Source organism: Lepidochelys kempii, unplaced genomic scaffold (genome assembly GCF_965140285.1).
Source record: "Lepidochelys kempii isolate rLepKem1 unplaced genomic scaffold, rLepKem1.hap1 scaffold_29, whole genome shotgun sequence".
Taxonomy (NCBI): Eukaryota; Metazoa; Chordata; order Testudines; family Cheloniidae; genus Lepidochelys; species Lepidochelys kempii.
The window spans coordinates 2,386,364-2,410,714 of NW_027621931.1; the positions used below are offsets into that span (position 1 = coordinate 2,386,364).

A 24,351-nucleotide genomic window follows, 5' to 3' on the forward strand; every position below is an offset into this window, starting at 1 on the left:
CTCTTGGGATTCTGATGGAGGAACCTAAATCGTAATTTGAGCTTGTTTCAATGCTTTTCCTTGAGCTCAGGTTATGAGCACAGGGGTTCCTTCACTCTCTGTTCCTGTCCCCTCTGAAATGGGGAATGGACCATTTCATAGAATCATGGAATATCAGGGTTGGAAGGGATTTCTTTAACTGGAGAGCAAGTAGCCTTAGAAAGCATAGAGGAGCTGAACCAAAAAACCCTACATTACCCCCCCTTATGGTCTACTGCAGGGGTAGTCAACTATTTTTTGTCAAGGTCCAAAATCTCAGTCAAGATATGATCAAGGTCCAGACTCCAGAGAAAATAATTTTATTTACTTATTATTATGATTTTTAAAAAGATTTCAGGGTCCATTAAAAATTTCTGGCGGTCTAGAGTTGGCCCATGGTACACCTGTTGAGTACCCTTGGTCTACTGGTTAGGAGTCTCGTTGATGCTGCCTTGGTTCCATCCTCAGTCAGGGAAAGAAACTTCTCGACACAATTCTCCATTCAGTCTTCACTGCAAATTAAAAAAAACCTCAGAACTTTCACCCCAATAGCTTATTATCTGGCCGTTTTCTGCCCTGTCCTGTATAAACACCAAAAGGGGCCTTTTTAAAAACCAAAGACTTTGAGATCGGGGCGAACTGGCTGACTCCAGCTGCCTATCTCTATTCACTTGTGTCCTGAATTGAATGAATCTCTTTGGATACACAGCAATCGTGAAGCATAAATCTGCTTCAGTGGATATAGTAGAAGCGATATTGCCTAAATAACACCTGGCTTTTTTCAAAACCAGCAATAGCCACAAGAGGTCCCAGAATCGTCTGAGATTGCCTCCAGCTGACAAAGGGGCCCATTTTTCAGCTAGGAATTCAACTTCTTTGTTCCATTTTCTCTGCTTTGAGTCTCTTTCCGCTTGTCTCAGGTAGTGTGGCGAGCAAACGCGCAGGTGGGTGAGATAATATCTTTGACTGGGCCAGCTTCTGTTGGGGACAAAGACAAGCTTTTCTGGGACCTGCATGGCTACAACTATGTAGCAAATGCTCATAAGCCATGAATTAGTTCTTCTTTCACACTGGAATGCATCACTTTTGGTGTGACACCAAGAAATTATTTATTAGCCCGTATAACCGTTTCTTCTCCACATGTTGAGATTATCTTTCGCCTGTAATGCCATCACGTATTAAAATTCCAAATGGCCAATTAGCAAGCACCAAAATAAAGAACAGCCAATTATTAATCTGCCTCACCCCTAGCCCTGCCCAGGATCTCTGCATTGGTTTAGGAAATATTTTCACATACATATTTGCAAATTGGGAAGTTTTAAATTGTGTCAGCTTCCGTCTAGAAAGAGAGAGTGGTAAGCTAAATTGCTCCAACACAGATTTCCCCATCTATGTGAAAGAAAGAATTAGAAAGAAGTAAGGAAAGTGAATCCAAGGTAAATGATTCTGACCTTTCCTTTGAAATGCTCGGTGCAATAAATCAGTGAATATTCCCATAAGTAAACTCCCGTAAGTGACAGAAAAGAGGGCATAGGAAAAGGCTGTCAAATGTTGTGTTAAACTTTAATTCATGAGCAAAATTGTGTGGCCATTAAATTACAACCCTAAAATATCGTCAAAGGAAAGAAAAAGGAACAAAAAGTGTGGGAAATACGGGTGTATTTCAGCAAAGGGCTTGGAATGGAGGAAGACCAAAACTGATCTGTCAGGGGAAAAGGCACTGTTTCTGCCTAGTTTTAAACCAGGGATATTTTACGTGTGAAGCAAACATGATAACCACCACACTACACTACAATCTGTGACAGAAACGAATTGTACCAATTTGCCCTTCTCACAATGAGGCCAAAACGCAGGCAAATCTCGTAAGCAAGAAACCTCACATCCACTCCACTTCTCCATGGACATTTCCCTGCCAGCTCCTCGGGAGCAACCAACAAGACAAGAAACCAAAATGCAGTAAAATCCAGGGCACGTTTCCCACCACAGGTTTCACTGACTGCGAAGGGTCATGTAGAAATGTTTTGCCTTTTCATACCTGAAGACTTGGTTATTCTCTCCTTCCCTGAACTGGAATGGAAAGCAAGGAGATAGGTGTGAGAACAAGCACTCCTAAGCAAAGGAAACAAGACACCCAGCATATAACCCATCAGCAGGAGATTAAAACCTGGGCTACACTACACAGTTAGGCCCGCCGACAGCATTTTACGTTGTCCTAATTACCTCACGGTGCACACTACAGCCTTGTCCCATCTATGTAAGTGCCCTGCTACACCCACATGGTAACTCCAGCTCCTCAAGAGGCACGGGGATTGTGTTGGGGTCGTTAGGACAACCCAGTATCTGTGTAGACACTGCCTTACTCACAGGGGCTTCTGGCTGTCTTGCCAATGTCATGGCTTCCGGCTGGCTCCCTTCATGGCTGCCCTCCGCTCCCTGATCCCAGCGGGGCTGCACCTGCCTGGCTCCTCGCAGGGCTGCTGCACGAAAGCTCCTGGCTCCCAGCGCAGGGAGCCGAGAAGCCTGAGCCCTTGGCCCCCGCCCCCACTCCTGGCTGGGAGCAGGCAGGCAAGAAGCCCAGGTGGCCGGCTCCCACTCCAGGGAGGAGGTGGGGAGTCAAGAGCCCAGGGGGCAGCTGGGCTCCCAGTGGGTAGCTGCATGGAGTGAAGAACCCCGTTTCTGAGCCCCCCCACACTGCCCCTCTTCATTCGGTGGAAGCACTCCTGGTGAAGACACACTCCGCCGAGAGAAGGAGGGGAGTGGGGACAAACTCAAATTAAGCTTCCGCTTCCTCCATCACGATCACAAGAGCAACGGAAAGAAAACTCAAGAGGAACAATCTCCTCTTCTTTCATGCGCCCCCATCACAACCCTCCCTGCTTTGTTTTCTGCCTGCATTTCCTTTTGAAACTGCAATGGCTGCTCTAGAAAACGATCATGTCTCTGAATTCACAGCAACATCCTGAGGATGATAAAAGTATGAAGGAATTCACGGTCCTTTATGACATAATAATAATTAATAATAATAATTAATACATTATTATTTGTATTGCAAGATTAATCTTTCCGTTTTGCAGATTCAGCTCCACATTGATTCTTGTTGCTCTTTGCAATGTATCTATCTATCTTGGCAACAGTATTTGCTGTTGTTTCAGGTGGAGCACTCAGCGTGTTATGTTTTTCTGACAATCTGTGTCTCGAAAATTCTAGCCAATATGCCTGGAACTTCCAAGAACCGTCAAAGTATGAAGGAATTCCAGGTCCTTTTTTATATTACCATTTATCAGTCGTTATTATTTGTAGAGCAAAGATTAATCTTTCATTTTTTTAGATCCAGCTCTACGCTGATTCTTGTTGCTATTTGCCATGTATCTATAGCTATCTCGCTATAAAGGCAACCGGTTTTTGCTCTTGTTTCTTTGTATTTGTACACTGCAACTTTTCAGCCCAAGCCACATGACCCTGATTAATGTGACACCAGCCAGCCATGGGTGATTCACTGCACTGTAGACATATCCCAACGTTATGTCTCTACAGCGATTCAAACACCCAGGGCACCTGTCTCAGATCCCGGGGCAGCTGACTCAGGCTTCTGGGGCTGCAGCTGCAGGGCTATAAAATGACAGTGGAGACAGATGGGCTTGAGCTCAATCTCTGAGGTCCCATGAGGGGTGAGGGTTTCCAAACCCAGGCTTCAGCAGGAACACCAGTATCTGCACCCCACTTTTCAGCCCCACAGCTTGAGCTCCAGAAGCCCACATCAGGTGACCCAGGCCAGCCCTGCTGCCATCTTTATCCCGGGAGAGAGGGACTCTACGGGGACGTCTCCATTGCAGTGTCAGCCCAGGGGTGGCAGGCTGTGTTCAAAGCAGCACCCTGGAAGCCCCATAGTCACCACTCTCATAGAATTAAGGTACGATTTGTACAGAGTTGGCCTGGTGAGCTATCATTGTAAAAGTCATGATCTGTTGAAGGCTAATACCTGGGTGGATGGTGTGTGCTAGGCTTGTCTGGGAAGTGGTGAAGTTTTGCTCTGGGTGCGTCACTGAAATATGTGATGAGGCTGGGAAATGGCCACCGCCAGCCTTTCCGGTGTGACGCTGGAGGAGCCAGACTCGCTGCTGGCCCAGTGAAGGTATCCACGCTCCCAAGGACTCTCCCAGGAACCGTGTACAATGCGGACTCCTCCGAGACAGCCCGGAGACAATGGACACTGCTTGACTCACATCAAGGCAGAGGAACTTCTTAACAAGTTGGAAGAAATTATGAAAGAGGGGAAGAGACGTCATGACTTGGCCTCTCTCCCCCGCAATTCAACACCTTGCAACACATCTGGAGGACAAAGACTGAACTGAAATAATTCAGAGATCAGAAGAGAAGAATAATAATCCATTCAAATCAACGTCCCCAAACAGACTAGTATTGGTTTCTCAGGAGAAAACTTTCCATGTGGGGGATTTTGTTTTCCCACTCAGACCTTGCCAAGGGAAGCAGAGAGAAAATCTTTGACTTGCCTCCTTCAGAACGCTTGGCCTAGACACTCTAGCTGTGGGTCACTGTCGTGCCCTTGCTGAGAACAGGGGCATTTTAATAATTTGCAGAGGTCCCAGGGTGTTTGGGGGAGATTATGAGGCTATTACCTTTTGAGATAAAAGCTAAGAAATACAGAACGAGACAATTCTTTCATACATCTGGCCTTTAGACATATTTCATTTAAAGCAGGGGGTCTAACATGCTGTGAGAAAGTGGAAATGTTGGAAGCTCAAATAATTCCGTTTTTTCTAGGTCTTGTGCGTGTGTAAATGGCACAACATGTTAATTTATAAGCACCTCGTTCTTAACTTCATTAAATATTATGTGGTGTATTAACTATATCAAGTGGGTTGTACAACACAATGACTTTTCCATGCGTTGCCCAAAACATATTTTTAGTGTTATTTACATGCACCGAACTCCTTGAACATAAAGTTGTTTATTTCATTCCTGTGCAGTGTGTTGGTAGCTCAGTTAATTGAGTTTATTGTCACTCTGTGTGTGTGTGAGGTACAACACGATAATTTAGTGATGCTGAAAACGTTCCCTTCTCCCTCTGGAACTGCCTTGGAATCACCTTCCCTTTGTAGATTAATCTACTCCTGTCAAGGTTCCTCCCCCAGTCTGAACTCTAGGGTACAGATGTGGGGACCTGCATGAAAAAAACCTCCTAAGCTTATCTTTACCAGCTTAGGTCAAAACTTCCCCAAGGTACAGAATATTCCCCCCCTTGTCCTTGGACTGGCCGCTACCACCACCAAACTAATACTGGTTACTGGGGAAGAGCTGTTTGGATGCGTCTTTCCCTCCAAAATACTTCCCAAAACCCTGCACCCCACTTCCTGGACAAGGTTTGGTAAAAAGCCTCACCAATTTGCCTAGGTGACTACAGACCCAGACCCTTGGATCTTAAGAACAATGAACAATCCTCCCAACACTTGCACCCCCGCCTTTCGTGGGAAATGTTGGATAAAAAGCCTCACCAATTTGCATAGGTGACCACAGACCCAAACCCTTGGATCTGAGAACAATGAAAAAGCATTCAGTTTTTTACAAGAAGACTTTTAATAAAAAATAGAAGTAAATAGAAATAAAGAAATCCCCCCTGTAAAATCAGGATGGTAGATATCTTACAGGGTAATTAGATTCAAAAACATAGAGAACCCCTCTAGGCAAAACCTTAAGTTACAAAAAAGATACACAGACAGAAATAGTTATTCTATTCAGCACAATTCTTTTCTCAGACATTTAAAGAAATCATAATCTAACACATACCTAGCTAGATTACTTACTAAAAGTTCTAAGACTCCATTCCTGGTCTATCCCTGGCAGAAACCAGCATACAGACAGCCCCAGACCCTTTGTTTCTCTCCCTCCTCCCAGCTTTTGAAAGTATCTTGTCTCCTCATTGGTCATTTTGGTCAGGTGCCAGCGAGGTTACCTTTAGCTTCTGAACCCTTTACAGGTGAGAGGAGCTTTCCCCTGGCCAGGAGGGATTTCAAAGGTGTTTACCCTTCCCTTTATATTTATGACAACTCCTGTGTCTGTATGAGGAAAATATCGTTTCTATGAAAAAAACTCATTGTTTATTTAAAAGGACTGACACCAAACGGCCACACTATGGGGATACAACACCATGAGTAAGAACAGGAGGACTTGTGGCACCTTAGAGACGAACAAATTTATTGGAGCATAAGCTTTCGTGAGCTACATCAGATGCATGCAGTGGAAAATACAGTGGGGAGACTCCTATACACAGAGAACATGAAACAATGGGGGTTACCCTACACACTGTAACAAGAGTGATCAGGTAAGGTGAGCTATTACCAGGAGGAGAGCCGGGTGGGGTGGGGGGAACCTTTTGTAGTGATCATTGGAATTAATTTGCAAACTGGATACAGTTAACTTAGGCTTGAATAAAGACTGGGAGTGGATGGGTCATTACACAAAGTAAAACTATTTCCCCATGTTTATTTCCCGCCCCCACTGCTCTCACATGTTCTTGTCAACTGCTGGCAATGGCCGACCTTGATTACCACTGGAAATCAGAGAAAAAAAGACGAGAGCAGAGTGGTTTCTAGACACCCACCCATCCATCTAACACAGACACACAGACTTTTCTAAGGCATTAACTTTTCCTTCTCCTTTATGATTCTTTAATGTCTCTGGAAATACCAATTCCTAGAGGCCCCTTTCACAGAGCAAACAACCACAGAGCAATGAGAAAGCTGGGGGCTGCCAGGTTGTTGAGGGCAAGTCTTGAAAGGGATGCCCAAACAATCCAGCTGGATCCCCGGCAACCAGATGTGGGGATTAGCTGCACAGCTGTGGCTGCTGCTCTGAGGGGAGCGGCATAAACTACCTGCCTGTGGATGCAGCCCACCAGCTGGTTCTCCTGGGGCAGATGGTGAGTGGTTGGGCAGGGATGCTGCACCGGCTGGGGTCTGAAATATGAACAGGGGTCTAAGGAACCTCAGCATCACAGTCATCAGGAGTCCAAGCTGCTTGGGGTGAGCTTGTGGGCAATGGCCCAACTGGATTGTTTGTGCATCCCTTTCGCCACGTCCCTTGTGATCCACCAGGGCTTGCAGCACCATGGAAGAGTACCCCTTGCGGTTTATGTAGTGGCCGCCCCGCTGTTCCGGGGCCGAGAGAGGGATATGCGTTATGTCTATCGCCCCGCCGCAGTCAGGGAACCCCAGCGCATGAAAGCCATCCACACTGGTCTGCACATTTCCCAAAGTCACGACCCTTGATAGCAGCTGATCAATGATTGTGTTGGCTATTTGGATCACAGCAGGCCCCACAGAAGATTTGCCCACTCTAAACTTATTCCCGACTGACCGCTAGATGTCGGGCGTTGCAAGCTTCCGCAGGGCTATGGCCACTCACTTCTGAACTGTGAGGGCGGCTCTCATTTTGGTGTCTTTGCACTTCAGGGAAGGAGACAGCAAGTCGCAAAGCTCCATGAAAGTGGCCCTTACGCATACAAAAGTTTCTCAGCCACTGGGAATCATCCCACACCTGCAACGCGATGAGGCCCCAGCAGTCTGTGCTTGTTTCCTGGGCCCAGAATCGGCGTGCCACGGCATGAACCTGGCCCAGCGCCACCATGATCTCCCAATTGCCACACGCCGTGCCATCTTTGTCCATGTCCTCATCAGTATAGTAATCGCACGGTCGTCGTTTCCTCGCCTCATTTTGCAGGGACTGCACATACTGCTGGATAATGCGCGAGGTATTTACAATGCTTAAAACTGCAGCGGAGATCTGAGCGGGCTCCATGGCGCCTGCACGGGTAATCCTGGAAAACGGGCGCGAAATGTAGGAGAGCAGAGTGACAGGGGAAGAGGTGCTGTTTGGTTCGTGGTAGCCGAAGAAAGGCGGGAAATGGTTGTCTTCCGTGGTTTTCACGGAGGCGGGAGCCCAGGACAGACAACCCGGAGAAGCTCGGAAGCGTGGCACCAGTGGGAGAGCAGAGTTGGAGGCAGAAGAGTTCGATGAGGAAGAGAAAGAGCAGATAGTAGAGATTACATTGGAAGGGAAGAGGAAATGAGAGGCGGATTCATAGTTGCAGGAGAGCAAGCTGTGCACCGTCTGCTGAAAGCAGTATGGCGTCTGCATGCCAAAAAGGCGTGAAACGATTGCTCGCCATAGGTTCCTGATGACATGCACCAGAAACACCCGCAAGAATGTTTTTGCCCCATCGTGCACTGGGAGCGTTACCCAGAATTCCAGTGGGCGGCGGGAACTGCGGGAACTGTGGGATAGCGACCCACGGTGCACCCGCTCCGCCGTTCGATGCTAGCCTCGGTACTGTGGATGCACTCTGCTGAATTCATGCGCTTCAGTGGGGACACCGAAGCCTGAATGTCTAAAATAGCTCCCGAAATTTCGAATCGAATAATTTTGAACTAATTTCATACTGTACACGTACCGTTAGAAAAGTCTGTGTGTGTGTGTTAGATGGATGGGAGGGTGTCTAGAAACCACTCAGCTCTAGTCTTTTTTTCTCTGATTTACGTTAGAAAATCAGAAGCAGGGAGCAAGAAGAGTTGCCTTCTCTGAGGCTTGAACTCAGGACCTTCAGATTATGAGACTGATGCGCTGCCCACTGCGCTAAGAAGGCTTGGAAGAGCTTTAGGCTCGGTGCTTATAGAACCAGCTGAGCAGCAGGGAACCAGCTGAGCAGCAAACAGCAGGAGTTTGCCTGGGAGTTCACCTGGAGTGAGCCCACTGAGGCTTAAACCCTAACGACTTCTCTGAGGAATTACTGCATCTCTGGAGGAAGTTCATAGTAGGAAGGTAATATGGATGGGGAGTGTTCAACTGTTGTGACCTGCACTGGATGTGCCATCTTTGTCTTTCTTCCAGAGGACAGAAGCGACTTTGTACGAAGTGCAAGCTGGTCTCCATATTGGAAGAGAAGGTTCAAGGTCTGGAGCAACAGGTATCGACCCTGCGTTGCATAAGAGAAACTGAAGATTTCCTGGACAGACGTCAGGATATGCTTCTATGGGCACAAGGTTCTGAAGATTCAGAGCAGGCTGCGCAGCAGGGACAGGAGGACTGTGAAGAAATCTGCCAACATGTGACCTCCAGAAGAAGTCCATGGACCAGCAAAGCGGACACAGGTAAGTAACCATTTTCATGTTCTCTCCACAGGTACCATTGCAGGGAGTGACCCAGATGATACGTCTGGGGGAAGGGAGCAGAAGGAGACTCCACCAGTTGAAAGGCATGAGATGCACTGTCCTAGGGTTGGGGGTTCCACGACCATCACTCCCAAGAGAAGGAGGTGGGTGGTGGTGGTCGGGGACTCTCTCCTCAGGAGGACTGAGTCATCTATCTGCCACCCTGACCGGGAAAACAGAGAAGTCTGCTGCTTGCCGGGGGCTAAGATTCGCGATGTGATGGAGAGACTGCCGAGACTCATCAAGCCCTCGGATCGCTACCCCTTCCTGCTTTTCCATGTGGGCACCAATGATACTGCCAAGAATTACCTTGAGCGGATCACTGCAGACTACGTGGCTCTGGGAAGAAGGATAAAGGAGTTTGAGGTGCAAGTGGTGTTCTCGTCCATCCTCCCCGTGGAAGGAAAAGGCCTGGGTAGAGACCGTCAAATCGTGGAAGTCAAGGAATGGCTACACAGGTGGTGTCGGAGAGAAGGCTTTGGATTCTTCAACCATGGGATGGTGTTCCAAGTAGGAGGAATGCTAGGCAGAGACGGGCTCCACTTAACGAAGAGAGGGAAGAGCATCTTCGTGAGCAGGCTGGCTAACCTAGTGAGGAGGGCTTTAAACTAGGTTCACCAGGGAAAGGAGACCAAAGCCCTGAGGTAAGTGGGGAAGCGGGATACCGGGAGGAAGCACGAGCTGGAGCGTGTGAGAGGGGAGGGCTCCTGCCTCATACTGAGAACAAGGGGCGATCAGCGGGTTATCTCAAGTGCCTATATACAAATGCACAAAGCCTGGGACACAAGCAGGGAGAACTGGAGATCCTGGCAAAGTCAGGGAATTATGATGTGATTGGAATAACGGAGACTTGGTGGGATAACTCGCATGACTGGAGTGCTGTCATGGATGGATATAAACTGTTCAGGAAGGAGAGGGAGGCCAGAAAAGGTGGGCGAGTTGCACTGTATGTAAGGGAGCAGTATGACTGCTCAGAGCTCCACAATGAAACTGTAGAAAAACCTGAGAGTCTCTGGATTAAGTTTAGAAGCCTGAGCAACAAGAGTGATGCAGTGGTGGGAGTCTCCTATAGACCACCAGACCAGGGGGATGAGTGGATGAGGCTTTCTTCCGGCAACTCGCAGAAGCTACAAGATGGCATGCCCTGGTTCTCATGGGCGACTTCAATCATCCTGATATCTGCTGGGAGAGCAATATAGCGGTGCACAGACAATCCAGAAACTTTTTGGAAACTGTAGGGGACAATTTCCTGGTGCAAGTGCTGGAGGAACCGACTAGGGGCAGAGCTCTTCTTGACCTGCTGCTCACAAAGCGGGAAGAATTAGTAGGGGAAGCAAAAGTGGATGGGAACCTGGGAGGCAGTGACCATGAGATGGTCGAGTTCAGGATCCTGACACAAGGAGGAAAGGAAAGCAGCAGAATACGGACTCTGAACTTCAGAAAAGCAGACTTTGACTCCCTCAGGGAACTGATGGGAAAGATCCCCTGGGAGAATAACATGAGGGGGAAAGGAGTCCAGGAGAGCTGGCTGTATTTTAAAGAATCCTTATTGAGGTTACAGAGACAAACCATCCCGATGTGTAGAAAGAATAGTAAATATGGTAGGCGACCAGCTTGGCTTAACAGAGAAATCCTTGCTGATCTTAAACACAAAAAAGAGGCTTACAAGAAGCGGAAGATTGGACAAATGACCACAGATGAGTATATAAATATTGCTCAGGCATGCAGAAGTGAAATAAGGAAGGCCAAATCACACCTGGAGTTGCAGCTAGCGAGCGAAGTTAAGAGTAACAAGAAGGGTTTCTTCAGGTATTTTGGCAATAAGAAGAAAGCCGAGGAAACTGTGGGCCCATTACTAAATGAGAGAGGCAACCTAGTGACAGAGGATGTGGAAAAAGCTAACATACTCAATGCTTTTTTTGCCTCTGTCTTCACGAAGAAGGTCAGCTCCCAGACGACTGCACTGGGCAGCACAGCTTTGCACCAACGTCCACATTTCAGACCTTCCTCTCATGGCACTTTCCATGTGAATTAGGACAAGCAAGCTGGGGAAGCTCCATGGGGTAATAGAAACTAGGGCAAACCTCACTCAAGATGTGGCTTTCCAGCAATGAGACTCCAGTCCATTTTAACAGGAAGAAAATCTCCTCTATTCTGGTTTAGCCGCATTTGACTCCTTCTGCCCGTCTTCTTCCTCCCCCATCAGTCCCTTTCCTTCCCCATTGGGGCTATGCAGAGGGGAGCCCCAGTCAGTGTCTGTCACCGAGAGTCTGTATCCCATAAGGGGAGGGAGGGGTCGCTGTAAAGCATTGATAATGGAGAGGGGAGGGGTGTGTGTGGTTAGGGGGAGAAAGGCTGGAGAACTAACAGTGGGGCCCAGAGAGATTCCCCCACAGACTGAGGAGATCCCCTGCTGCCCACCATCACCCAGCTCTGGGAAGAACAACTTGGGATTGCTTGGGGAACCCACCTTTAAGAACACAAGTGTTCCATGCTAGTTACATTTTAATAAGACCAAAGCCGCCTCAAACCCAGTGTCACAATCACTGGGACGACTTTGTCCTGACATTTTACCGGCCGCAGCCACAAAGCGAGTCAAATTACGGCTCCCGTTCGGCATCAAGGCCCACAGACGAACCCGGAGGCTTTTCCTTCCTCAGGTTCTGCCGTCATTTCATTGCTGGCCTGTTCCGAGATTCATCGTTGTGCAAAGCAGCGTCAGGCCCTGAAACTGGGTGAGCCCAGAGCACAGGCTGCCTTCATTTAACTTTCCAAAAACCAACCCGCCAAAATGTGGATTAGCACCCATGCTCCTCCAGCCGCAGGGGAGGCGCCTCATCTGGGCCCCTGGTGCCTGTGCTCCAGCAACATAAGACCACAGGGGCCTGGCTCCACCAAAGTCCGGGGCCCGGTGTCTCCCCCAGCCCCGCCTGCTGCCCCCGGGCAATTTAAAAGGGCCCAGGAACCATCACCGGCAGCACAAGGGGGCTAAGGCGGCTTCCTGCCCACCCTCGCTCCGTGTAACCCTTCTGCCCGTCAGAGTTGGCAGCAACAAGGGCCGGGTTCAGTATCTAGGGGATCCATTCCAATAACACAATGCAAACCGGCTCGAGCCCCCACCCAGTGACCTGGGACAAATATGTACCACCCCCGCTGGGCGCCTCCAAGAGGCAATCCTTCCCCTCTCGCAAGCACCTAGTCTGAGTGTAGCAAAAAGCCTTTTTATAACAGAGAGAAACAATGTGGCATTATGTTGGGGAAACACCACCAACAGGACTCATAACACAACCCATGAGCAAAAAAAAAAACCCACCCCAAGCAAATTGGGGCATGCCCTTTCCCTTTGGTTCTTGAGTCCAGCAACCCCAAATCACCCAAAGTCCCAAAAGTCCAATGACCCAAAAGTCTCTGTCCCTGGTCAGGGCAGCCCCAAAGTTCAAAAGTTTATTTGCAGAGCTTCACCTCCCAACCTGGGTGGAGATGGGGGCGGGGGTAAAAGGCACCTTACATGCTCTGAAGCTGACCGCCCCACAGCCCCATAGGCCTCCGCTCCACCAGCCGCCCCACGAACGGCTTCGCTCAGCTCCGCTCCGCGGCCCACCAGCAGCTCCCGCCGTCCCATGAACTGCTCCACCAGCCTGTCCACGAGGCACTCCAGCCGTCCCGCAAACTGCTCCACAATAGATCTTCAGGCTCCCCCACTACTGAACACAACGCTCGGTGATTTCGGCTCTTACTCAGTTCAGCTCTTTGGTGAAGTCAGCTTGTAGTAGGGGAGCCTCAGTGCTGGGACACCATTAGCCCGAAATGAGCTTAGCAGCCTGTAACTAGAGTCCTAACGGAATCAAAATTAGCTCTGAGATTCCACAGTGGAGAGAAAAGGAAGAGCAATTAGCATGGAAGGCCATCACCAAGGGACCCATGGCACCAAGTATTAATACTTACCCCCAACCTCTCTCAATTCACAGCATTTTGGAACCCATGACCCTTGCCTAGCGAGTGCTACTTAGTTGATGGTGAGTCCCTCCATCATAACAAAAGGCCAAGTACAGTTCCCAGCACAGTTCCCATAATCAGGGTAATAACAATTTATTCTTCCTGCCCCAATAACAGAGACACTGGGGATCCCACAGCAGCCAAAGTGAGCATTTGGGCAGCTATGGCCTCGTTCTAGGCGGGGTGGGTGTGCCGATGCAAATGAGATCGGCCCCTGAAGTTCTTTTCCACAACTTGCCAGACCTCACCACCAGATGTCAGGGTGAGGCTCACCCTGACACTGCTTACACTCCGTGTGGCCTGCCAGTCTCGGAAGCGGCTGGCGCGTCCCTGCAGCCCCGGGGATGGGGGGATCTCCACACGCTGCCCCTGCCCCGAGGGCCGACTCTGCCATCTGTGGCAATGGGAGCTGCTGGGGTGGTGTCCGTGGGCAGCGATGGGCAGAGACCCCCCACCTAGGAGCTGCTGCCAGAGGGGGGTGTGGGTCGCTTTTGGGAGATCCCTGAGGTAAGAGCTGCACCCTCATTCTCTCCCGCACCCCAAGCCCCAGCCCAGACCCCAACCCCCTGCACCCAAACTCCCTCCCAGAGTCCACCCCCTGCACTCCCTCCTCCACCCTACCCCCATGCCCTAGCCCAGAGCCCACACCCCACACCCAAACTCCCTCCCAGAGCCTGCGCCCGCACCCCCTCCTGCACCCCAACCCCCAACCCCAACCCAGATCCCGCACCCAAAGTTCCTCCCACAGGCCTCCCCCCACACCTGCTCTCGCACCCCAACCCCCTCCCCCAGCCCAGAGCCCACACCTGAACTCCCTCCCAGAACCTGGCCACCCCACCCATTCCTGCACCCAATGCCCTGCCCCAGCCAAGACCCCACACCTGCACCCAAACTGCCTCCCAGAGCCTGTACCCCTCACCCCCTCCCACACCCTAACCCCCTGCCCCAGCCCAGAGCCCACACCACACATCCAATTCCCTCCCAGAGCCTGCCCCCACACCTGCTCCTGCACCCCAACCCCCTGCCCCAGCCCAGACCCCGCACCCTTCATTCCCTCCTGCACCCCAACACCCTGCCGCAACCCACAGCCCACACCCAAACTCCCTCCCAGAGCCCAACCCCTTTCCCTCTCCCTCCCATACCCAAACTCCCAGAGCCTTAGGCAGATGTGGGGGGAGGTGGACGGGGAGGCAGGACTTGGTCCCATTCTGGAAACCACCAAAAATTGTGGAAACCTGCCGCCCCTGTCCAGCCCAACCTTCTGCGGGTGCCCCTCAGGCCCCACCGGTGCAGGGTTTGAAGCTTGCATTGCTTAAATTCCAGGACGCTGGGGGACTTCAGCTCCCCTTTGTCCAGCGGGAACCTTCAGCCCACTCCCAACCAGATTCTTGTCCATGGGATGACTGTCGGGGGGCTGGGCCCCTCTTTGTCTTTTCTCTCTGGGACAGGCCAGGGTACCTAGAACTGGGGTATCTGAGCACCCAGGACCTTCTATGGAGATGCCCTTCTCCTTCCCCTTCTGTGGTCCCATCTGTCATTGACTCCAGCCTGTTTTCTATCCATCATCAGCACCATCCCAAGCCAGCTGCACCCGCCTCAAAAAGACAGTGTCCCCTGATGGGTGTAAATCATAGAATCATAGAATATCCTCATTTACACATTTCTTTGGCAGTCATGACAGGAGACAAAGGGTTTCTATTCCCAACTTGAAGGCAAGGAGTGCATTAGGGGCAACTCCAAGGGAAAGACTATTGATGGAGATCTCAATCTAAATTCTACACGAGTTTTGTTATCTTCCCTTTTGGTTCTATCCCTGGAAATTCCCCCCGACTAGTCTGCTGAAAGATAAAATCATCTAAATCTGCCTCCAAAGAACCTGACCGGCTGAAGCAGGAGGAGACCTGAGAGATGGCCACTTTCAAATCAAAAGGGAACGCTGAGACCTGCCTGTTGCCACACCCGCCCCCACCCGTCCCCAGGAGAAGGAGGCACCGACCTGTCGTGTGCGATCTAATGAGCAGGGAAAGAATCTGGGAATTACCTTCTGTAAAAACTCATCCTTTTGTTCCTCAAACACCTGTGGAAATAGCTGATTCAAGAAGTTGCTGACAGAGGGACGGTCCGCGTCTCTCAGCAGCTCCTTGGGTCACCAGCCGTTGTCAACCAAGCCAGTTGGCAGACTGACGGCAGGGCAAGAATGCTGACCCCCAACACTCTTTGCTGTTGGCCTCCGTGACATCACAATCAGCTTGTGCGTAAACACACACAGACCCCACCCAGAGAGACACACCCCCACTGAGCAACTCCCCACTCTCCCTCCCAGCACTTCCTGCCCACCCCAGAACAGCTGTTTCATGGAATTGAGGATGCTCCGGGAGGGTCAGTTCGGGGCGGGGACATGGCACACTTGGGGCACTGCATGGGATTCTTCTCTCCTCAGTGCAGGGCTCAGCACTTGTCCTTGCTGAACCTCATCAGATTTCTTTTGGCCCAATCCTCTAATTGGTCTGGGTCACTCTGAACCCTATCCCGACCCTCCAGCGTATCTCCCTCTCCCCCCAGCTTAGTGTCATCTGCGAACTTGCTGAGGGTGCAATCCATCCCGTCCTCCAGATCATGCACAAAGATGGTGAAGAAAACCGGCCCCCAGAGTGACCCGTGGGGAAGCGGGGGAGGGGGTGGAGGAGAGGAGGCAGACGGTGAGTGGCAGGGACCCCACAGAGGGGGGTGCAGTGGAGGAGAGGGGGAAATCATCCAGGCAGCGGTGGGCAGTGTGGGCTGGGAGAAGGGGTGAGGCAGATACAGGAAGAGATGGAGCACAGGCGGGGCACTGGGGCCCAGGCACCTGGGGTCTGGTCATCGTTGGCACCAGGAGAGGAGAGAGACAGAGACAGAATGTGTGTGTTGGCCAACATACTAGAGGAGAGAGACAGAAAAACATGGTAGGATAGCAAGCAACTCACCTCCTGGAGTCATCTGTGATGAAGCAGGACTTCATGTTTCCTCTGAATCGTGTGGGGGTGCCTCAGTTTCCCATATGCAGTTCTTAAGGATCTAGGGGGTGGGGTAAGGGTGTATGATCGTTGCAGAGCTCTGGAGGGCAGGTGTGTGCAGGGGTCTGGACACAGAGAATGGCCGACACCCTCTTTCCTGGCACCTGATGCCCTGGGCCCTTCCCCCCTGCGAGGTGAGAGCTAAAGGGTTGGAGAACAAAGGAATCGGGTGCCCTCCTGGCCGGGGACAGGGACAAAGCCCAGAGGAGGAGGGGCTGGGGGGAGTTTCAGTTGGGGGCTGGCTGGAGACATGGAGTGAAGGGCAGACGGGGTTGTCTGGCTCACTGCCCCCCCCCAAAATGGACCCGGCTGAGGGGTCCTGTTCTCTGCACCTACAAGCTCTGTGTTAGACCATGTCCCTGTGGTCTAATAAACCTCTGTTTTCCTGACTGGCTGAGAGTCCCGTCTGACTGCGGAGTTGGGGGGCAGGACCCTCTGCCCCCCCCAGGACCCCGCCTGGGCGGACTGGCTGTGGGAAGTGCAGGGAGGGGCAGAGGAGGCTGAAGGCTCCGAGGTCAGAGCCAGGAAGGTGGAGCCGGGGGAGCTGTGTGTCCTGCAGACAGGCTGCTCCCCGAGAGGAGACTTCCCCAGAGTCCTGCCTGGCTTCCTGGGGAGCAGTCCCAGAGCATCGCCCGGGGACCCCGGGACATCCTCCTCCTCGATGAAACCTTCTGCTGTGTGACGTGCTGTGTGTGTCGTGTTGCATGTGTCGTGTGACGTGTTGTGTGTGTGACTTGTGTGTCGTTTTGTGTGTGTGAGATGTGTTTATGTGTGCGTGTTGTGGTCCATGTTGAGTGTGTGTGTGCCATGTTGTATGCTGTGTTGTGTGCGTGTGACGGTGTGTGCTGTGTTGTGTGCCGTTTTGTGTGCATGTTGTGTGTGTCGGTGTCGTGTTGTGTGAGATTTTTGTGTCTCGTTTTGTGTGCCGTTTTGTGTGTCGTGTGTCATGTTGTTCTGTGTGTGTATCATGTGTGTGGGTGTGTGATATTTTGTGAGCTATGTTTTGTGCATCGTGTTGTGTGTGTGTGTCACGTGTGCCGTTTTGTGTGTCATGTGAGGTGTTGTGTGTCGTATTGTGTGTGGGTGTCTGTGTCATGTGTGATTTCTGTGTCATGTCTGCCGTTTTGTGCCTCGTCTCGTGTGTGTGTGTGTGTATGTGTTGGTGTCGTGTATTGTGTGTGATTTTTGTGTGTCGTGTTGTGTGCTGTTTTGTGTGTCATTTTATTTGTGTGTCATGTTGTTTGTGTGTGTCGGTGTCCTGTGTTGTGTGTGTGTGAGAGACGTGTTTCTGTATGTGTGACGTGTTCTCTCTGTGTGTGTCGGTGTCGCGTTGTGTGTGTGTGTGTGAGTGTCGTCTGTCGTGTTTTGTGTGTGTGATGTTTTGTGTTTGTTGTGTGTGTTGTCTTGGGTGGCCACACAGGGTAAGGCACAAAGCATTCCCCTCATGGAGAAACAGTGACACAACGTGGCCACTCAGGAGTAACACACAAACAATCCCCCCCCAGAGCAACAGTGATGTGTGTGGCCAATTCAGGTCATGCACAAACCATTTCCCTCCTGGACCAACAGTGACACCGGGTGGCCACTTGGAGTAATGCAGAAAGCATTTCCTCACGGAGCAATGGGGACACTGTGTGGCCAATTCAGGTATTGCACAAATCATTTCCCTCCTGGCCCAACAGTGACAGTGGGTGGCTAAACCAGGTATAGCACAAATCATTTCCCTCATGGAGCAAGAGTGACACCGGGCGGCCCCTTGGAGTAACACACAAATCATTTCCTCCCGGAGCACCCGTTGCACAAACTGAGTTTAATAATAATAATAAACAACAAATAGTTTCACTAGAAAGGCAGATTTTCAGTGATTATAAGGGATAGCAAACAGAAGAAGGCAGATTGCTAAGCAAATACAAATACACACACGTACTAAGCCTAAATCTTAAAGAGACTGGATTCAAGAAGTCATTTCCCATCCTAAATGTCTTTTGGCAACTTGAAGAGTTTCTGTAGCTTAGACTTCCCGTTGTTTCTCTTTACAGACTAGACTCCTGTCTTAGTCTGGACTCCCCCTTCTCATTCCCTTTGTCTCTTCAGGTACTTTCTGCAGCCTTTCTACTGCCCTGCATGATTTTCCTCCGCTCCGACGTCTCCATGGCTCCCGAGACCTCACCTGTGGGAATGCACACCTACCCGGGTCCTACCAAGGGAGACGGCACCAGGAGAGCAGAGGGGAGAGAGCGAGTTGGCGAACACACGAGAAGACGGCGAGTGCGGACGAGGAACTGGCAGCGCCGACCTGGCAGCCGGGTCTGCAGCGGGCAGAGAGCGGAGGCCTGGTTCCGCCTCCTTGGAAAGAGGCCCAAGCGGCTCAGGCCCCTCCTGCCGCGTTCCCCTCCGGCGAGAGCTCCGGCACCATTCCTCGCCAGAGCCGCTGCGAGAGCCGAGCCGGAGCCCTCGCTCCACAGCGCTCGACGGGGGCTGGGAATCTCGCCCTCGGCCCTGCCGCCCTCTTCCCTCCCGCCCACACCGGCCCCACGCGCCGCCCAGAGACCGAGTTCCCCCGACCGTCCCCGCTCCGCTCTCGCCCCCGCGGGGGGTCATCTCCGGGGTGTGATTTCGGTGTCGTGTCCTCTGCCGTCTTGTGTGTCGTGTGACGTGTCGGTGTCGCGTGTGATTTTGGTGTCGTGTCCTCTGCCGTCTTGTGTGTGTGTGACGTGTCGTATGTCGTGTCGTGGGCGTGTGAGATGTGTGTCAGCGGGTGTCGGCGAGTGTGTGTGTGTGGGTGTGGGCGTATGTTGTGTGTGTGTGGGCGTGTGTGGGTGTCTGTGAGAGACGTCGTGTGTTTGTGTGAGACGTCGTGTGTGAGATGTCATGTGTTGGGTGTGTGTGTGTGTGAGAGGCCGTGTGTTGTGTGTGTGTCAGTCGTCATGTGTGGTGTGTGTCGGTGTTGTGTGTGCGTGAGACGTTGTGTGTCGTGTTTGTGTGTCGGTGTCGTGTGTGAGAGACGTCGTATGTCGGCATGTGAGAGACATTGTGTGTGTCCGCATGTGTGCGACATCATGTGTCGTGTGTGTGTGTGTGGGCATGTGTTGTGTGTGTGTTGGCGTGTGTGAGAGACGTGTTTGTGTGTGTGAGATATTGTGTGTCATGTGGTGTCGTGTGTGTGTGTGAGATGTGGTTGTGTGTGTGTTGTCTTGAGTGTTTTGTTGGTGTGTGTCGTGTTGTGCGCGCGTGAGACGTGTTATGCGTGTGCAATGTGCAGTGTTCGCCTGACATGCTGTTTATGTGCGACGCGCACTGTGTTGTGTGTGCGACGTGTGACGTCCTGTCTACAACGTGCGGCAGGCTGTGTGCGATGTCTTGTGAGTATAACATGAAACGTGGGGTCTACAACTTGCGATGTGTGATGCACGAGCAACACTCGACGTGCTGTGTGCTACGTGTTGTGCGTGTGACATGTAAAGTACGACATCTTGTGTGTGACGTGCGACGTGCTGTGTGTTTCATGTGCAATGTGTCAGTGTCGTGTGTGTGTGTCTCAGTGTCATGTGCCATTTTGTGTCGTGTGTCGTGTTGTCTGTGTTGTGTCTGTGACGTAGAGTTTGTGTGCGTGTGACGTGTTGTGCGTGTGCATGTGCGTGGTGCGACCTGTGCGTGACGTGATACATGCGACATGCAACAAACTGTGGGTCCGACGTTGTGTGTGTGCGACGTACGTGCAACGTGCTGTGCGTCGTTGAGTGTGTGAGTGTGACATGTTGTGGGTCGTGTTGTGTTGAGCGTGTGTGTGTGTGAGACATGTTGTGGGTCATGTGTGTGATGCTTTCCATGTCGTGTTGTGTGTGTGTCTGTGTCGTGTGTTACTTTGTGTGTCGCGTTGTGTGCTGTTTTGTGTCATCGTGTGTGTGTGACGTGTGTGCGTCCGCGCGTTCGCCGTATTGTGCGTGTCCGTGTGGGAAGTGCGAAGTGGGATGGGTCAACTTGCCGCCCCCTTCCCCAACACTTTAGCCCCCTGTCGTAAACATGACCCTCCCCCCTTCCCAGGGTGCTACTGACACTAAAACGACCTAAAAGACCCCCGACTTATCACTATTGGCTGCACCCCATTGCCACCCGCACTTCTATGCTGCTGCTGGCCAAACCCTCCCCCCAAAATCTAAACCCCACCCCCCTACCCGGAACCCAACTGGAACCCTGACCCCATAACCTGCCCCCCAACTCGAAACCCCTGAACCAAAACTGTAGCCCAACCCTCACCCCAACCCGAACCTCCAGCTCTGAACCCAGCCCCCCGAAGCCTGACACTGCTTTAAGCCAGAGCCCAGGTCCCCATTCCCACCCTGGGCAACAACAGTGCAAACCACCCTCCTGCCCCCCGCCCAGGGATCCTGCTTCTTACCACCCCTTCTTTGGAAATGAACCTTTTCTTCACTTGCATCCCACACACCTTCATTCTCCTTTGAGGGGTTATTTAGTGACAGGGGTCCACACAAGGCAACTCTTTGCTATCACAGTGTAACAGGACACAGAGACGTGAAAACAGTGCAAACAACATTCCACGAGTTTTCAGGAGGTTTAAACACCCAATACATTTGAACATTGAACAGTCGCTTTGATCTCTACTAACACACACATCCGTTGGCCTGAATACACTCTGACACAAGCTGCTCTTTCAGCGTCACGCCTTGTACAAACATTACTGCAACAGCGTGTAGGGCAGCGTGACCCCCGGGGTCTGTGAGCTGGTTTCAGGGCGTCCGCAGGACCCCGCAGCTTCGCCTCCCCGCCTGTTCCACCCACCGCCTGTGCTTCCCCGGAGGGATCTCCAGACTGTCAATGCTGCCCGGAGCTTCCCTTCCCTGCCAGGCCTGAGCAACCAGCGCTTGTAACCAGGCCACTCACAGCCTCCCCGCGGGGAGTGTATGGACACAAACCGGCTGGAGAGCAGTTAGGGCAGGAATCCCTGGAGACTCGGGGAGCATCTTCAGCGGATGAGGGTGACACACCCAACAGGAGCTGAATTTCCCACTCGGGTCTAAGTGGTGCCGTGTGGATGGGGCAGCATGTTTGGGAGGCTCTGTTTGCTGCGGTGGATCCACTGGGGGTTGATGTCGTGGGGGTCGAGTGAAGACCCACTAAATTGACAGCAGAGCGCTCTCCGGTCGCCGTTGGGACTGCGCCGGGAACGGCAGGAGGAAGGGAAGTCGACGGAAGAGCGTCTCCCGTCAACCCAGCCCAGTGTAGACACAGCAGTAAGTCGACCGAAGCTACATCAAATCCAGCTCTGTTATTCATGCAGCAGGAGCAGCGTAACTTAGGACGACTTCCTGCGGTAGGAGAGAGTCATAAATAGAAAGGGAAGGCTAACCACCTTTAAATCCCTCCTGGCCAGAGGAAAAATCCTCTCACCTGTAAAGGGTTAAGAAGCTAAAGGTAACCTCGCTGGCACCTGACCAAAATGACCAATGAGGAGACAAGATACTTTCAAAAGCTGGGGGGAGGGAGAAACAAAGGGTCGGGATCTGTCTGTGTGATGCTTTTGCCGGGGACAGAACAGGAATGGCGTCTTAGAACTTAGTAAGTAATCTAGCTAGATATGCGTTAGATTCTGATTCCTTTAAATGGGTGAGAAAATAAGCTGTGCTGAATGGAATGGATATTCCTGTTTTTGTGTCTTTTTGTAACTTAAGGTTTTACCTAGAGGGATTCTCGATGTTTTGAATCTAATTACCCTGTAAGGTATTTACCATCCTGAGTTGACAGAGGTGATTCTTTTTACTTTTTCTTCTATTAAAATTCTTCTTTTAAGAAACTGAATGTTTTTTTATTGTTCTTAAGATCCAAGGGTCTGGGTCTGTGGTCACCTATGCAAATTGGTGAGGATTTTTACCAAACCTTCCCCAGGAACGAGGGTGCAATATTTTGTTGAGGATTTTGGGGGGAAAGACGTTTCCAAACGGCTCTTTCCTAATTAAAAACCCGGTTAGAATTTTGGTGGTAGCAGCGAAAGTCCAAGGGCAAAAGGTAAAATAGTTTGTACCTTGGGGAAGTTTTAACCTAAGCTGGTAAAAGTAAGCTGAGGAGGTTTTCATGCAGGTCCCCACATCTGTACCCTAGAGTTCAGAGTGGGGAAGGAACCTTGACAGATAGACACAGTGTGAGGCCTGAGTTTCCCCTGCAGTCCGGATGCTCAAACACCGGCTTGGCAACACAAGTCAGCAAGCCCAGGCCACATAGAGACAGGCTCAGTGTGCAGTGTGGACAGACCCTCAGACAGCCCCAGTATTGTCAAATGAGGAAATCCTTCCTGTGTTTTGACTTGCTGGTAGAAGAGCCGAGTGACATTGGAGCTCACCGAGCTTCACTGACCAACGCAGCGCTCCAGCACCTGAGCTCTCGGGCTCCCTGCTGAAAGAAAAGCTGAATGAGCGACGAAGGTCAAAGAGAGGTGCTCGTCTTTGGCCCAGGGCAGGGAGTCCCACCCTCAAAGCGAGAACATTTCTCTCTGTGTCCGTCTGAGTTGGGGCAGGAGCGATAACACGTCCTCCTGCATTGGCTGTTTCAGAGAGTAGTTTCTGACTGTCTTCTCAAAGACAGGGTGCGAAACAGGCCTCAAACCTGACTGAGTGGAAACAAGAACGATGCAGCTCGACTGAGCCAGCTGAGAATTGAGATGTGCCCCTGTGCTCGAGTGAGGGAATGACCTGTGAGGGGACTGGAAACCTGACCGGCCAATTCTTAACTAGCATCTCTCCGCATCTTTCCTCTGAGTGCCGTCACGGTAGCTTCAATGCTCCAGCACCGGGCGCCCTGCCAGCTCTGGGCCCGACAAGCTTTCCTTGGGATTGGATTCTGGAGACCAGGGAGGCAGGGAAGCAACAGGTGCATGTGGCTCCGTGGTGAGGTTTCCTTGCAAGATGTGTGTATGAGTCTGTGCGTGTCGGAAGCACTGAGTGCGGCTCTCACTGAACCCACAGAGGGTGAGGGTGGCGGGAGCGAGACAGTAGACGTATAAAGGCGCAAGGACGGGCGTAACGATGATGACTGTGTTGTGTTTCATTCCTTAGATGTGGGGCCACCACCTTTCTCTTGAGCCTTGTCGTATCCCAGGGGTAAAACTCACCATCTGTCCAGCTACAAGGGCGTGTTTGTGTTCATTCCTGCGAGCCACACAGGGGTCTGATGTTGCTGCTTCCAATCCTCTGGCTCTGCCGGGAGAAGGGGCAATTCAGGCCATCACTGAGCTGAGGGAGGGAGATGAAATAAGATTGGTCCCAAAGACTGATCCCTGAGGAACTCCACTGGTAACCTCCCTCCAGCCTGACAGTTCACCTTTCAGCAGTACCCGCTATAATCTCCCTGTTAACCATTTCCCTATCCATCTTTCAATTTTCATATTGATCCCCATCTTTTCCACTTTAACTAATAATTCCTCATGTGGCACCATATCAAACGCCTTCCTGAAATCTAGATCAATTAGATCCACTGCGTTTCCTTTGTCTAAAAAATCTGTTACTTTCTCAAAGAAGGAGATCAGGTTGGTTTGGCATGATCTACCTTTTCTAAAACCATCTTGTATTTTGACCCATTTGCCATTGACCTCAATGTCCTTAACTACTTTCTCCTTCAAAATTTTTTCCAAGACCTTGCATACTACAGATGTCGAACTAACAGGCCTGTAGTTACCCAGATCACTTTTTTCCCCCCTTTCTTAAAAATAGCACCTATGTTAGCAATTCTCCAATCATAGGGTACAACCCCTGAGTTTACAGATTCATTAAAAATTCTTGCTAATGGGCTTGCAATTTCATGTGCCAGTTATTTTAATATTCTTGGACAAAGATTATCTTGGGCCCCCGATTTAGTCCCATTAAGCAGTTTGAGTTTCACTTCTACCTCAGATATGGTAATATCTACCTCCATCTCCTCCTTCCCATTTGTCATGCTACCATTATCCCTAAGATCCTCCTTAGCCTTATTAAAGACTGAGGCAAAGGATTTGTTTCGATATTGGGCCATGCCTAGATTATCCTTGACCTCCACTCCATCCTCAGTGCTTA

The 24,351-nt window shown here is 51.0% G+C and overlaps 1 protein-coding gene and 1 non-coding gene across 2 annotated transcripts in view; one reads left to right on the top strand and one right to left on the bottom strand.

The window, feature by feature from the left end:
* Positions 1 to 413: 413 nt before the first annotated feature.
* The window catches only part of LOC144930024 (uncharacterized), a 262,214-nt gene continuing 238,276 nt past the window's right edge, over positions 414 to 24,351 (top strand). Inside the window, 2 exon segments of the mRNA XM_078851061.1 lie at positions 414 to 429; positions 939 to 962. Coding sequence (XP_078707187.1) covers positions 414 to 429; positions 939 to 962 — 40 coding nt within the window.
* TRNAM-CAU (transfer RNA methionine (anticodon CAU)) lies at positions 8,605 to 8,677 on the bottom strand. Its single transcript has one exon. It is a non-coding gene; the product is annotated as a tRNA-Met (tRNA).